Here is a 12,081-nt window from a genome sequence, read left to right as displayed (position 1 = left end):
TTTTTTTTTTTTTTAACCTCCTTTTGGACAGTCTTTTGAAGGGAGAGGCTTCCCTGAGAATTTGTAACCATGACTCTGTTAACCCTGAGGTTTAAGGTTCTAGTTAATGTCTTTCTCAGCTTATAATCAGGATAAAAAGTGGCCCTGAGTGATAACATGATTTGAATGCCTAACAATAGACACTTGAGAAGGAGTGAGCCATCAGCCCACCCATGCAAGATTCCCACAGATAAAATCCCTCACTGCAGCAGAGCCCCTAATTCAAAACTACAAAGTAATTTACCATGAGCAAGAGCCAGCAGAAACAAACATCAGACTCTTGGGAGCCTGAAAGAATAAGCATTTTTACTTTATTTTATTTATGTGTGTGTATGTCCACCTTGTATATAGAAAAAATAATTTACCTTTTGTAGAGGTAGGTTCTTGCTATTTTGCCTGGGATGGTCTTGAATTCCTGGCCTCAAGTGATCCTCCCATCCCAGCCTCCCAAAGTACCAAGCCATCATGGCTGGCCATTATAAGCATTTTCTGACTTTAAAATAAATATTATAAATTTGAAATGGAAAATTTAGGAATTGTCTTGTAGGACTTACAGACTGGATGTCATGCTCGTGCCTGTAATCCTAGCACTTTGGGATGCCAAGGTAGGAGGATTGCTTGAGGCCAGGAGTTTGAGACCAGCCTGAGCAAGAGTGAGACAAAAAAAAAATAGAGACGGGATTAGCTGGGCATGATGGCACATGCCATAGTCTCAGATACATGGGTGGCTGAGGCAAGAGAATTGCTTCAGCTCAGGAATTTGAGATTGGAGTAAGCTATAATGATGCCACTACACTGTAGTCAGGGCAACAAAGCAAGACTGTCTTAAAAAAAAAAAAGAAAAGAAAACATAGGAAAAAGCATACCACCAAAAGATCAAAGGCATTTTAAATAGTACTGTATATGACTTCAAGCAGTAAAATCTAGTAGCTTAAGAAGGAAATAGTTAACTGGAAGATATTAATGCTGTTGGATTCTGACTTCAAGCCCCACCAAAGTTCTAACAGATGCTTTCAGTAATGTTTATCATAGAGTAAGAAAATCTAATGTACCTCCAATACAGTGGTTCTCAACCTTCCTATTGCCATGACCCTTTAATACAGTTCCTGTGGGTGGCGACCCACAGGTTGAGAACTGCTGCCAGGAGTTACAGGAGAGAGCAACAAGAATGAAGGAGAGAGAATATTTAAGGAGATATTTGCTGATTGGTTTTCAGAATTGATAAAACTTAAATATTCAGATTCTAAATCACAAAGAGTCCTAAGCAGAGTAAATAAAACGAAATTTCTACTTAGAATACATGGCATGAAATATTTCTGTTCATGCAGTTGACTGTATAATTGGAGTGTATGATATAATGAGTATCTTGACATCTAGGGACTAACTTATAAGCGTGTTCTTAATTTATCTTTACGGATGGCTTTAGCAGTTTCCCATAAATTATCTCATTTCATTCCGACAGCAAAGAATCCAAGGCTCATAGAATTGCACTAATTTGGCTAAGATTACACAGCTGGCAGACATTGGCGCCTATATTTGAACTGAAGAGGGATTGACTTCAAAATTAGAGCCTCCCTTCATATTGCTCTATCTTATCTAATCTCATTTGTTGTTTTGAAAGGGAACTTCTGGTTTGGATGAATGATAGAGATTTACATTCTTGAAAATGGTAATAAACTGTATTGAATTTCCTAATTTTTATTTTTTTTATTTTTATTTTTTTTTTTTTGAGACAGAGCCTCAGGCTGTCCCCCTGGGTAGAGTGCTGTGACATCACAGCTCACAGCAACCTCCAATTCCTGGCCTCACTCAAGTCTCCTGCCTCAGCCTCCCAAGTAGCTGGGACCACAGGTGCCCGCCACAACGCCCGGCTATTTTTTGGTTGCAGCCGTCATTGTTGTTTGGCAGGCCTGGGCTGGATTCGAACCCACCACCTTAGGTGTATGTGGCTAGCACCTTAGCCACTTGAGCCACAGACCCCAAGCCTTTTTTTTTTTTTTTTTTGAGACAGGCCTCAAGAATTTCCCAATTTTTTGAATTAAGATGTAACATTACTAGTTTCCTATTTTATCTATGCTTTCCCTCAATTAAAGAAAAATACCCTGTCATCTTTTGAAGACTAGCTGTGGATTTCATTCTCGAAATGTAAATATTAAGGCTTACGTGGCATTTAAGGTGTTTTCAGGCAGAAATTAAATGAAGGCAAAAAATATTGGAATCTTGGTTTTTTTCCTGCAATATTTTTTTTTATTTTTTAACTTAATTTTTATTAAATCATAACTGTATACATTTATGCGGTACAATGTGATGATTTGATATACAACGTGGAATGCTTAAATCAAACTGATGAACATAACCATCACCTTACTAATTTTTTGCGGTAAGACATTTAGAATATGCTCTTAGTTGTTTGGAAATGTACCCTTGCGTTGTGCACATAAGGTGAGATCCCACCAAACACCCTCCCTCCACTTGCCTTCCTTCTTTTCCCTTCCCTCTACCTCCTCTCCCCTCCTTCTTTCTGGACTATATTTGTGTTTTATCCTTCCTATGAATGTGTAAGGGATTATATATTGGTTTCATATATATGTAACTCCCGTTGTGTTGAGTACATTGGATACTTTTTTCCCCATTCTTGAGATACATAAGAAGAGTATGTTGCAGCTCCATCCACTTAAACATAAAAGACATGAAGTCTCCATCTTTTATGGCTGCTCCGTATTCCATGGTGTACATATATACACAATTTGTTAATCCGTTCAAGGCTTGATGGGCATTTGGGCTGCTCCTACGACTTGGCAGTTATGAATTGGGCTGCAATAAACATTCTGGTGCAAATGTCTTTGTTGTAAATGATTTAATTTTGTTCATCTGAGTAGATAGCTAGTAATGGAATTGCAGTATCAAACAGTAGGTCAACTTTTAGCTCCTTGAGAATTCTCCATACTTCTTTCCAAAAAGGTTGTATTAGTTTGCAATTCCACCAGCAGTGTACAAGTATTCCCTTCTCTCCACATCCACGGCAACATCTGCAGTTTGGGGATTTTGTGATATGGGCTAATCTGAAGTGGTTTTGATTTGCATTTCTCTGATGATTAAAGATGATGAGCATTTTTTCATGTGTTTGTTGGCCATTTGCCTGTCCTATGTGTTCAAGTCTCTTGCCCACAAAAAAATTGGATTGTTCTTTTCTTATTGATTAATTTGAGTTCTCTGTAGATTCTAGTTATCAGACCTAGTCAGAATCATAACCTGCAAAAGTCTTCTCCCATTCTGAAGGCTGTCTGTTTGCCTTATTTGTTGTGCCCTTAGCTGTGCAGAAGCTTTTTAGCTTGATCAGATACCAGTAATAAACTTTTGGCGTTGCTTCAATTGCCGGGGTGGTCCTACTCATAAAATATTTTCCCAGGCCAGTATCGTCAAGCATTTTCCCTGCACTCTTCTAGTATTTTTATAATTTCATGTCATAAGTTTAAATCGTTTACCCAGTGAGAATCAATTTTTGTTAGTGGTGAAAGGTGAAGGTCCAGTTTCAGTCTTCTACAGGTTGCTGGCCAGTTCTCATAGTACCATTTATTGAATAGGGAATCTTTTCCCCAGTGTATGTTTTTGTTAGGCTTATCAAAGATCAAATGATGATATGTGGCTGGGTTCATCTCTAGATTCTCTGTTCTGTTCCATGTATCTACATCTCTGTTTTGTGCTTGTACCACACTGTTTTGATCACTATAGATTTGTAGTACGACCTGAAGTCTGGTAAGGTGCTGCCTCCTAATTTGTTTTTATTTTTTAGTAATGTATTGGCTATTCAAGTTTTTTTCTGATTCCATAAAAATAAAGTACTATTTTTTCAAGTTCTTTTAAGTATGACATTGGTGCTTTGATAGGGATTCCATTAAATTTGTAGATTGCTTTGGGTAATATGGACGTTTTAACAATGCTGATTCTTTCCAGCTGTGAGCATGGTATGTTTTTCCAATCTTCAGCTATTTCTTTTCTCAGGGTTTCATAATTTTGTTTATGGTGATCTTTCACATCCTTTCCTAGATAAATTCCTAGATATTTCATCTTCTTTGGCACTACTGTAAAAGGAATAAAGTCCTTGACTATATTTTTGGCTTGGCTATTGTTGGTATATATTAAAGCTACTGATTTATAAGTATTGATTTTGTATCCTTAGATTTTATATTACATTATCACTTGTAAGAGCTTTGTAGTTGAGTTCCCGGGTTTTTCTGAGTGTAAGATCATGTCATCCATGAAGAGTGAGAGATTGACCTCCTCTGACCCCATTTGGATACCCTTGATGGCCCCCTCTTGCCCAATTGTGATGGCTGAGACTTACTTCCATTACTATGTTGAATAGCAGTGGAGACATTGGGCATCCTTGTCTAGTTCCAGATCTGAGTGGAAATGTTTCCAGTTGTACTCCATTCAATGTGATATTGCCTGTGGTTTTGCTGTAGATGGCCTCTATCAGTTTAAGAAATGTCACATCTAAGCCTATTTTCTTGAGTGTTCTGATCATGGAAGGATCCTGAATATTATCAAAAGCTTTTTTTGTATCAGTTGATAGAATTATATGGTCTTTGTTTTTTAATTAATTCATTTATTTTAATTTATTAATTTATCCTGACCTCAAGTGATCTTGCTATCTCGAATTCCCAGAGTGCTAGGATTACAATTGACAGCCACCACTCCCAGCCAAACACCCTTTTTATTAGCCAGATTTAGAGTTATCAGCTGTTAAGGGCAGGTTTTCTCATCTGTCTCTCCCCCCATTATGCCATATTTAGTATATACATCGTGTTCATAGTAGGTAGTTACAACTGATTACATCAATAGCTGGTTAGCTCAGTTAAAGCTTCTTTTTTTTTTTTTTTTTTTTTGAGACAGAGAGCCTCAAACTGTCCCTCTGGGTAGAGTGTGATGGCTTCACTGCTCACAGCAACCTCCAACTCCTGGGCTCAAGCGAGTCTCCTGCCTCCGCCTCCCAAGTAGCTGGGACCACAGGTGCCCACCACAACGCCTGGCTATTTTTTGGTTGCAGCCATTATTGTTGTTTGGTGGGTCCGGGCTGGATTCGAACCCACCACCTTAGGTGTATGTGGCTGGCACCTTAGCAGCTTGAGCCACAGGCGCTGAGCCACAGTTAAAGCTTCTGAAGTGGAAGTTTGGTTTCCTTGAGGAGATTTGTTTGCTTTCTTTCCTGTCCTCATACTAAACCTTAAATGCTGGCCAGAGCCTGCTTTGGGTTACAAAGAACTCTGGGTAGAACAAAGCATTAGCTCCTGTGTTGCATAAACAGTTCAAAACCAGTATCCTCCTGGCTTTGGGGCAGGAGTATCATGTTACCATTCACCAGATAACATTACATGATTGTTTTCAACGTAAGGAAAGGTGGACAGGAGGGATGCTAAACTGTGTGGATGTGCCTGCAGCTTCAGCTTTTAAGAAGATGATAAGCGGGCGGCGCCTGCAGCTCAAAGGAGTAGGGTGCCGCCCCACATGCTGGAGGTAGAGGGTTCAAACCCAGCCCTGGCCCAAAAAAAAGAAGATGACAAGTGATTGCAAATCATATACTTAAAGAACTAGGAAGTTTTATTTGTTTAGACTTAAAACAGTAGGAGAGAAATGACGGAGAACTTGGGAACTAAACAAATCATCAAATGTCGTAGTTAGGAAGAAGCTTAGATCTGGAGAGATGAGGTAACCTCAGAACTCATGTTTTTTGACACTGTAATTCATTATGTTGACTTTCTTATGTGGGTACAAGCAGTTAGTTTTTTGTTTTGTTTTGTTTTGTTTTGTTTTGGAGACAGAGTCTCACTTTCATCCTGAGTAGAGTGCTGTGGCATCATAGCTCACAGCAACTTCAAATTCTTGGGCTCAAGCACCACAGCGCCTAGCTATTATTAGAGATGGGGTCTCACTCTTGCTCAGAGCTGTTCTCAAATTCCTGAGCCCAGGCCATACACCCACCCCGGCCTGCCAGAGTGCTAGGATTACAGGCATAAGTGACTGTGCAGCTCTCAAAAAGTTAATTTTGTTTCTATTTTAGAAAAACCCTAAATTGGCAAGAAAATAAGATGAAATTCGAAATTGATTTTAGCAAAAGAGGTGGCATTCCAGAATTAAAATGTCTCTAAACCAGGTAAAACCACAAAAAATTCGTGAATAGCATTTGTGTGATCTAAGTAAGAGTTTGAAAGGAGGCATATCACTTTTTATTCTGGTATGCGTTTAAGTTCTGGCATACGTTGAAGTGCAATTATAATATGGATTTTAGAGACTGTTTTTCATTGTTAAAGATTTAGGAAGAATGGCAGATCAGTGTGCACAATAAAGACCAACAATATACCTGAAAATTGGTATTGAGATAGACTGACGTGATCTCCTCTTTCCACTATTGTAACAGAATTCCAATTTTCCTATTAATACTCTGTACTCACGTAGAAGGTCAGGGTTAAAGGTGGTCTTTGTAGCTGCTAGTTTGTGGTTTATTCGCACTGTGAGATTGATGAAGAGAGTGTGTGTGACCAAGCAGAATGGAGGCTGAATTTGTGGTGCAACTAACCTTTGGCGGCAGCCCTACCATCTTCCATAGTTGCCATATGACTTACTGTTCACTATCCCACCTTGGCCAGTTTAAACTTTCTTTGTGCTTCCCAGCTCCCTGCTCCCTCTTGGCCTCCAACATATGGATCTCCTACGAGTATGTTTCTGTTAATTGTTTTTCCCCTAGTTCTATTTTTTAATCAAAACTTTTGTATGCCTAGTTGTTTTGGATTATATATTAGATATTCTAGATTAGAATTTGTGGAAATAATTTGTGCTTTGTTGGATTTTTCTTTCAGAGAAGATTTACTTAGCTTTCCGGCAGGCGACAAGGTTAGAGTAGATCACCTTGGTTCAACCAGAGACAGATGGTAAGGCTGGGAGTTGGCCCCCAAGGGCTGAGCTATTTCAGGCTCCCTTCCTTCTGGGGAGTGGGTCCCACATGAAGGCTTGTGACTCCTTCTTGGCAGGCCCTGAACTCCAGTTTATCCTCCAGCTCTGAGTTTACTGAGAGCTCTACTCGGCTTGTTCCGCCTCCAAACTAAAGCTATCTGCCAGCTTCCCTAATTGTTATCAGCAGGAGGGTTTGTCTGAAATGACCTGGTCTGGGTTTTTTTGTTGTTTGTTTTTTATTGTTGCAATTTGACCAGGGCCAGATTCCAGCCCACCACCCTCGATATCTGGGACCAGCACCCTACTCACTGAGCCACAGGCACTGCCCAGATCTGGTCTGTTTTTGCCAGAAGTAGAACATTCATCTTTCCTTCATGTTTATTTTTGCATATGTTTAAAATGAACACCTACATATATTAGCGTGGTATATGTACATACAATTTATAGGCAGCTTTACACACAGTGGGTGTGTACATGATCAGTTTCTTTGCATTCTGTCAAATTTTAGACTCCTGCACTGTCCCTCTTCAGCTGTGATGTTGGTTTAGTAACCTGTGACCTGTTTGGTAGTAATTTTTCTATATATATAAGGGTAAATGTCAACTCTCTGATAATGATTTTTAATAGAGATATTATAGATTAACATGTAAACCTGAAGAAATGAGCTGATCACATTTAAGAAATACATCAAATCGCCTATTGGTGGGTTTTATTTTATTTTGCTTAACCTAACCCATTTTTCTAAATTCTGTGTATATGAAAAACATTTCAAGATATTGGAAGTTATTCATACTGTCTCCTTAAAGGTTGTGATTTGGTGTTTATGACATATAACCTGAGAATAGTTGTTGTTTAAATTAATATAAAAATGATTGAAATCATTAATGGTACAGGCTGTACAGTCAGATCATCTGAGTTTGAATCTTGACTTTGCCACATACTGCCAGTGTAACCTTGGCCTATTTACTCTTTCTGTTGCTGTTTCTGTCTATAAAAAATTGAAATGATTTTAGAACTTCTTTGTAGGATGTGTGAGGACTAAATTATGTATGGGTAACAAACTTAAAACACAAATACTTAGTAAATCTTCAATAATTGCTGATTATTACCAATATTAGCATTTTATTCATATAATGCAAACTATTCAGTCAGGGCTCTTAAAGGAAAGGAAAGAATGCCATGGTGTCATCACAGCTCATAGCACCCTCAAACTCTTGGCTCAAGCAATCCCCTTAACTCAGGTTCCTAAGTAGCTAGGACTATAGGCACGTGGCATCATGTCAGGCTAATTGTTTCTACTTTCAGTGGAGACAGAAGAGGCTGGTCTCAAACTCACTCCTGAGCTCAAGCAGTCCTCCTGCCTTGGCCTCCTAGAGTGCTCAGATTACTGGCGTGAGCTACCACACCCAGCCAATTTTTGTTTTATAAGAGGTGATCCGGATCTGAAAAAAAAAGTATTTTCAAGTCTTGGATTTTGTTGGTTGTATATTAAAAGTATGGTTGCAGTATGTTTTACAACAAAGAGGCATTTAAAACCAAATAAACACAATTCGTATGTTGGCCCAGGGAAATATGACTGACTGTGATTCCCTCTGTTTTGTTAGTTCTGTGAAACTAACTAAAGAAAATGCTTGTGTTGCTAGTGATAAATGCATATGCTGTGATTTGCTCACCCTTTATCATCAAGCACTATAGAAATTAATTTCTAATAACATTTGAAACAAATTCAGTCTCCCTGAAGAAGACAAAATTTCTAGTTAATGATCTTTGTTAATTGAGAGAGTTGTTCAAGTATTGCTAAGGTTACATGTTTCAGGATGTCTAATGATGTCCTGGAGCTTATACTGTTTTAGAGATTTGCTTCTGTTTCTTTGGATAAAATTTATATATGTCTGTTCATAAGAAATAGAAATGAGAGAAATGATTATCTTACCACTGCTTGAATATCCGCAATGAGGCTTTTGACCTGTCGTTTCCATTTATGTAGTGGATTTTGAACTCACAGTTCCTATAGATACATAAGCTATCTTGAATGGAGCCCCATTATGAAAAGAAGCATTGAAGAAAGTGAAACAAATTATGTTTTCTTTCATTCATTTTATCTCTCCCAAGGTTGTTTAGGGTGTATGAGTCATACAGTTTCGTTACTTGCTTCATGTTTTAACAGTCCCTGCATAAAGAAAATTCCATATTTGATGTTTTCTCCCTTAGAATAATTACCTTCACATTTATTTTTTTCTTGTTTTTATTTTGTATTCTTATAGTTTCATTACCTACTTTGTCCCATTTTTATCTTCCTTGCTTACCGTATGGTATTTAGGTCAGATTTGTACAGATTACAGAAAAATGACACCTGCAGGCTCCTTAAAAGCATTTCAATAAAGCGATAATATTACATATTTAATTCTGTATTCCTATAACTTTTTTTTAATTTTAGGAACACCTAATGTTTACTCTCATCAGACGTCCATTAAGATGTATGAAAATGAAGTCAAGTCCCATCTGAGATTGAGATTATGCTTTTGACAAAATGTAGGGTTTTTTTCTTAGCCTAATACTTTATTTAAAGTTTCTTTCTCGAAGTTTCATGGGTTTTCCTGCTGTGTATAAGCCTCACTTTAATATGATTGCTTGAAATTCTTCAGTTGGAGAGAGTCAGCATGTCAAATGACCTTTACACGGTGTACATATTTGGAGGGCTGTTTTGCCACAGGAGTCTGGAAACCTGGGCAGTGCTATGGTGCTTTTAAAAGACAAAATAATGCCACACAGTCAGTGCTGTAGAGATGATTGCAGTTTCTTCTGTGAGAATTGATTGAGGAGTAGGGACTCTTACAGAATAGCCAGGCTTTTTAAATATAGTGAATAAATTTGACTGTAATCTCAGCTGTGCTGGTAAGCACAGGTCCCGTGCGCTGTTTACACTCAGCACCCAGCAAAGTGCTGTGTATTCACTCGGCCCCTTTCTCCTGGGGGGGGGGGGATTTGTCTCTTGCCCAAGTGCTTTTATGTAGTGAGATATAGGTGTGTATTTTGAGTGCTATTTGTGTACCAGAAAATCAACCTCCTGAAATGCTCTTGGTGTAGCATTCAGAGAAAGGAAAAAAGAGACAAAAATAATATTTTATCTGTAACTGTTTCCAAAAGCAATAGGACTATACTGATTAGAAATCTCATTAAGTTTATCCTATTGCGTAAATTAAGGTATTCTTTCTTTCTTTATTTTTTTTGGCTGGGGCTGGATTTGAACCCACCACCTCTGGTATATGGGGCTGGCACCCTACTCCTTTGAGCCACAGGCGCCACCCAATTAAGGTATTCTTATTGGAATCAGTTAGAAATGAAGACAGAAATCAAATATTCTACAGAAGGTCTTGTTACCACCCCGAGTAAGGGGAAGGGAGGTTGGAGATGGAATCCATGTGTCTTGCCTTTTTTCTTTACAGGGAGAAATGGTGGAAAATTGTTCCCTTATTCCTTCATGTGTCTCTTAAGTACAATGTCTAGGGATGGACAGTGTGAAGAATAAAACTTACCTGTGGCTAGGTCATTTATGAGTATTCACAAGCTTAAACCTAGCGTGATACATAGGCAGAAACGCACAGTGTGGAGCATGTTTGAGGAGGGCTCTGAGTGAGGCAGGGTGCTGCAGGAGAGAACATTGTGTATGGGGCTTTGGGTGTAGAGAATCAGGGAAGGCGAACTGGGCTAAGTGACTTTTGAGTAGGAATTGGTGCATTAGTAGGTGTCCTACAAAAAGAAATTACAACACACTCACACCTTGGAAAGAACATCGGAGGCAATGTTAGAAAGCAGGTTATAAAGTTATTTTTTTGAGAGTTAAACTAATTATATCATCACAAAAGAGTCAGAGGCAAAATGTCTTGAGGCCCAAAGAAAGGAATACTTATTATGTTGGTAATAGCTATTTCACTTCAATAGTACATTCCCCCTACCTCCACTCCCCACAACCTTCAACACCAAAAAACATTCCCAGCAGGAGAAGGCAAGCTGTGTAAGAAACGGTATACCGTGTGGATCTAGTACTTCTCAGGGGAAGAGAGAAGCACTTCCAGAAGCTGGAACTTCATGGTTATTAGAGATGTGTCTTGGGGAGATACCGTAGCTGGAGTGAAATACTCAGTTACTCTCTCACAGTGTCCATAGAGCATAATGATTAAGACTATGGCCCCAGGATCATAACTGGTCCAAATTCCATTTCTTTCTTTTTTTTTTTTTGAGACAGAATCTCACTATGTCACCCTTGGTAGAGCGCTATGGCATCATAGCTCACAGCAACCTCAAACTCCTGAGCTTAAGCAATTCTCTTTCTTCCTGAGTAGCTGGGACTACAGGTGCCCGCCACAACGCCCAGCTATTTTTAGAGATGAGGTCTCACTCTGGCTCAGGCTGGTCTCAACCTGGGAGCTCTGGCAGTTCACCCACCTCAGCCTCCCAGAGTGCTGGGATTACAAACCAAATTCTATTTCTAAACTGCATGACTTGCCTGGGCGTGGTGGCTCACTCTTGTGTTCTTAGTACTCTGAGAGGCTGAGGCAGGACAATCAATTGATGTTAGAAGTTCCAGACCAGTCTGAACAAGAGTGAGATCCTGTCTCTACTAAAAGACATATAGAAAAGTTAGCTGGGCATTGTGGTGGGTGCCTGTAGTCCCAGCTATTGGGAAGGCTTAGGCAGAAGGATCACTTGAACCCAGGAGATTAAGATTGCTGTGAGCCAGGCTGACACCACAGCACTCTATCCTTGGCAACAAAGCAAGATTTTGTCTAAATAAATAACCTAATTAACTAATGACTTAACAAGAGTTGAATTTTGGTTTCTTCGTCAATATAACAGGACTAAAATTACCTGTCTCGTTGGGTAAGAATTGAGTAAAAAATTTATTCTGAATAGTTTAAGTCATGGCCTGGCACATGACTCTCAATGAAGCTGCAAATGTGATATGTAATTTTGTACTCACTAGGGAGTCATAATCACTACTTTCTAAATATCTTAGTTTTCTGAAACAGGGTGCTCAGAATGGACCCTTAGCATTATTGATACTTCTGTGTTAACCATTCAACATGGTTG

At 38.9% G+C, this 12,081-nt stretch overlaps 1 protein-coding gene across 2 annotated transcripts in view; it reads left to right on the top strand.

Annotated features, from left to right (window-relative positions):
- The window catches only part of CNST (consortin, connexin sorting protein), a 79,966-nt gene that overhangs the window by 4,155 nt on the left and 63,730 nt on the right, over nt 1-12,081 (top strand). Inside the window, exon 1 of one of the 2 annotated variants that reach the window (XM_023518569.1) lies at nt 6,907-6,968. The exons of the other annotated variant lie outside the window; for it this stretch is intronic. Coding sequence (XP_023374337.1) covers nt 6,966-6,968 — 3 coding nt within the window. The 5' untranslated portion in view covers nt 6,907-6,965. Of the gene's footprint in view, nt 1-6,906; nt 6,969-12,081 lie in introns of those variants that run through there. 2 annotated transcript variants of the gene reach the window in all.

The sequence above is a fragment of the Otolemur garnettii genome, unplaced genomic scaffold (genome assembly GCF_000181295.1).
Source record: "Otolemur garnettii isolate 467f Iridium unplaced genomic scaffold, OtoGar3 scaffold00141, whole genome shotgun sequence".
Lineage (NCBI taxonomy): Eukaryota > Metazoa > Chordata > Mammalia > Primates > Galagidae > Otolemur > Otolemur garnettii.
This window is presented reverse-complemented; position numbering and strand designations above follow the sequence as displayed.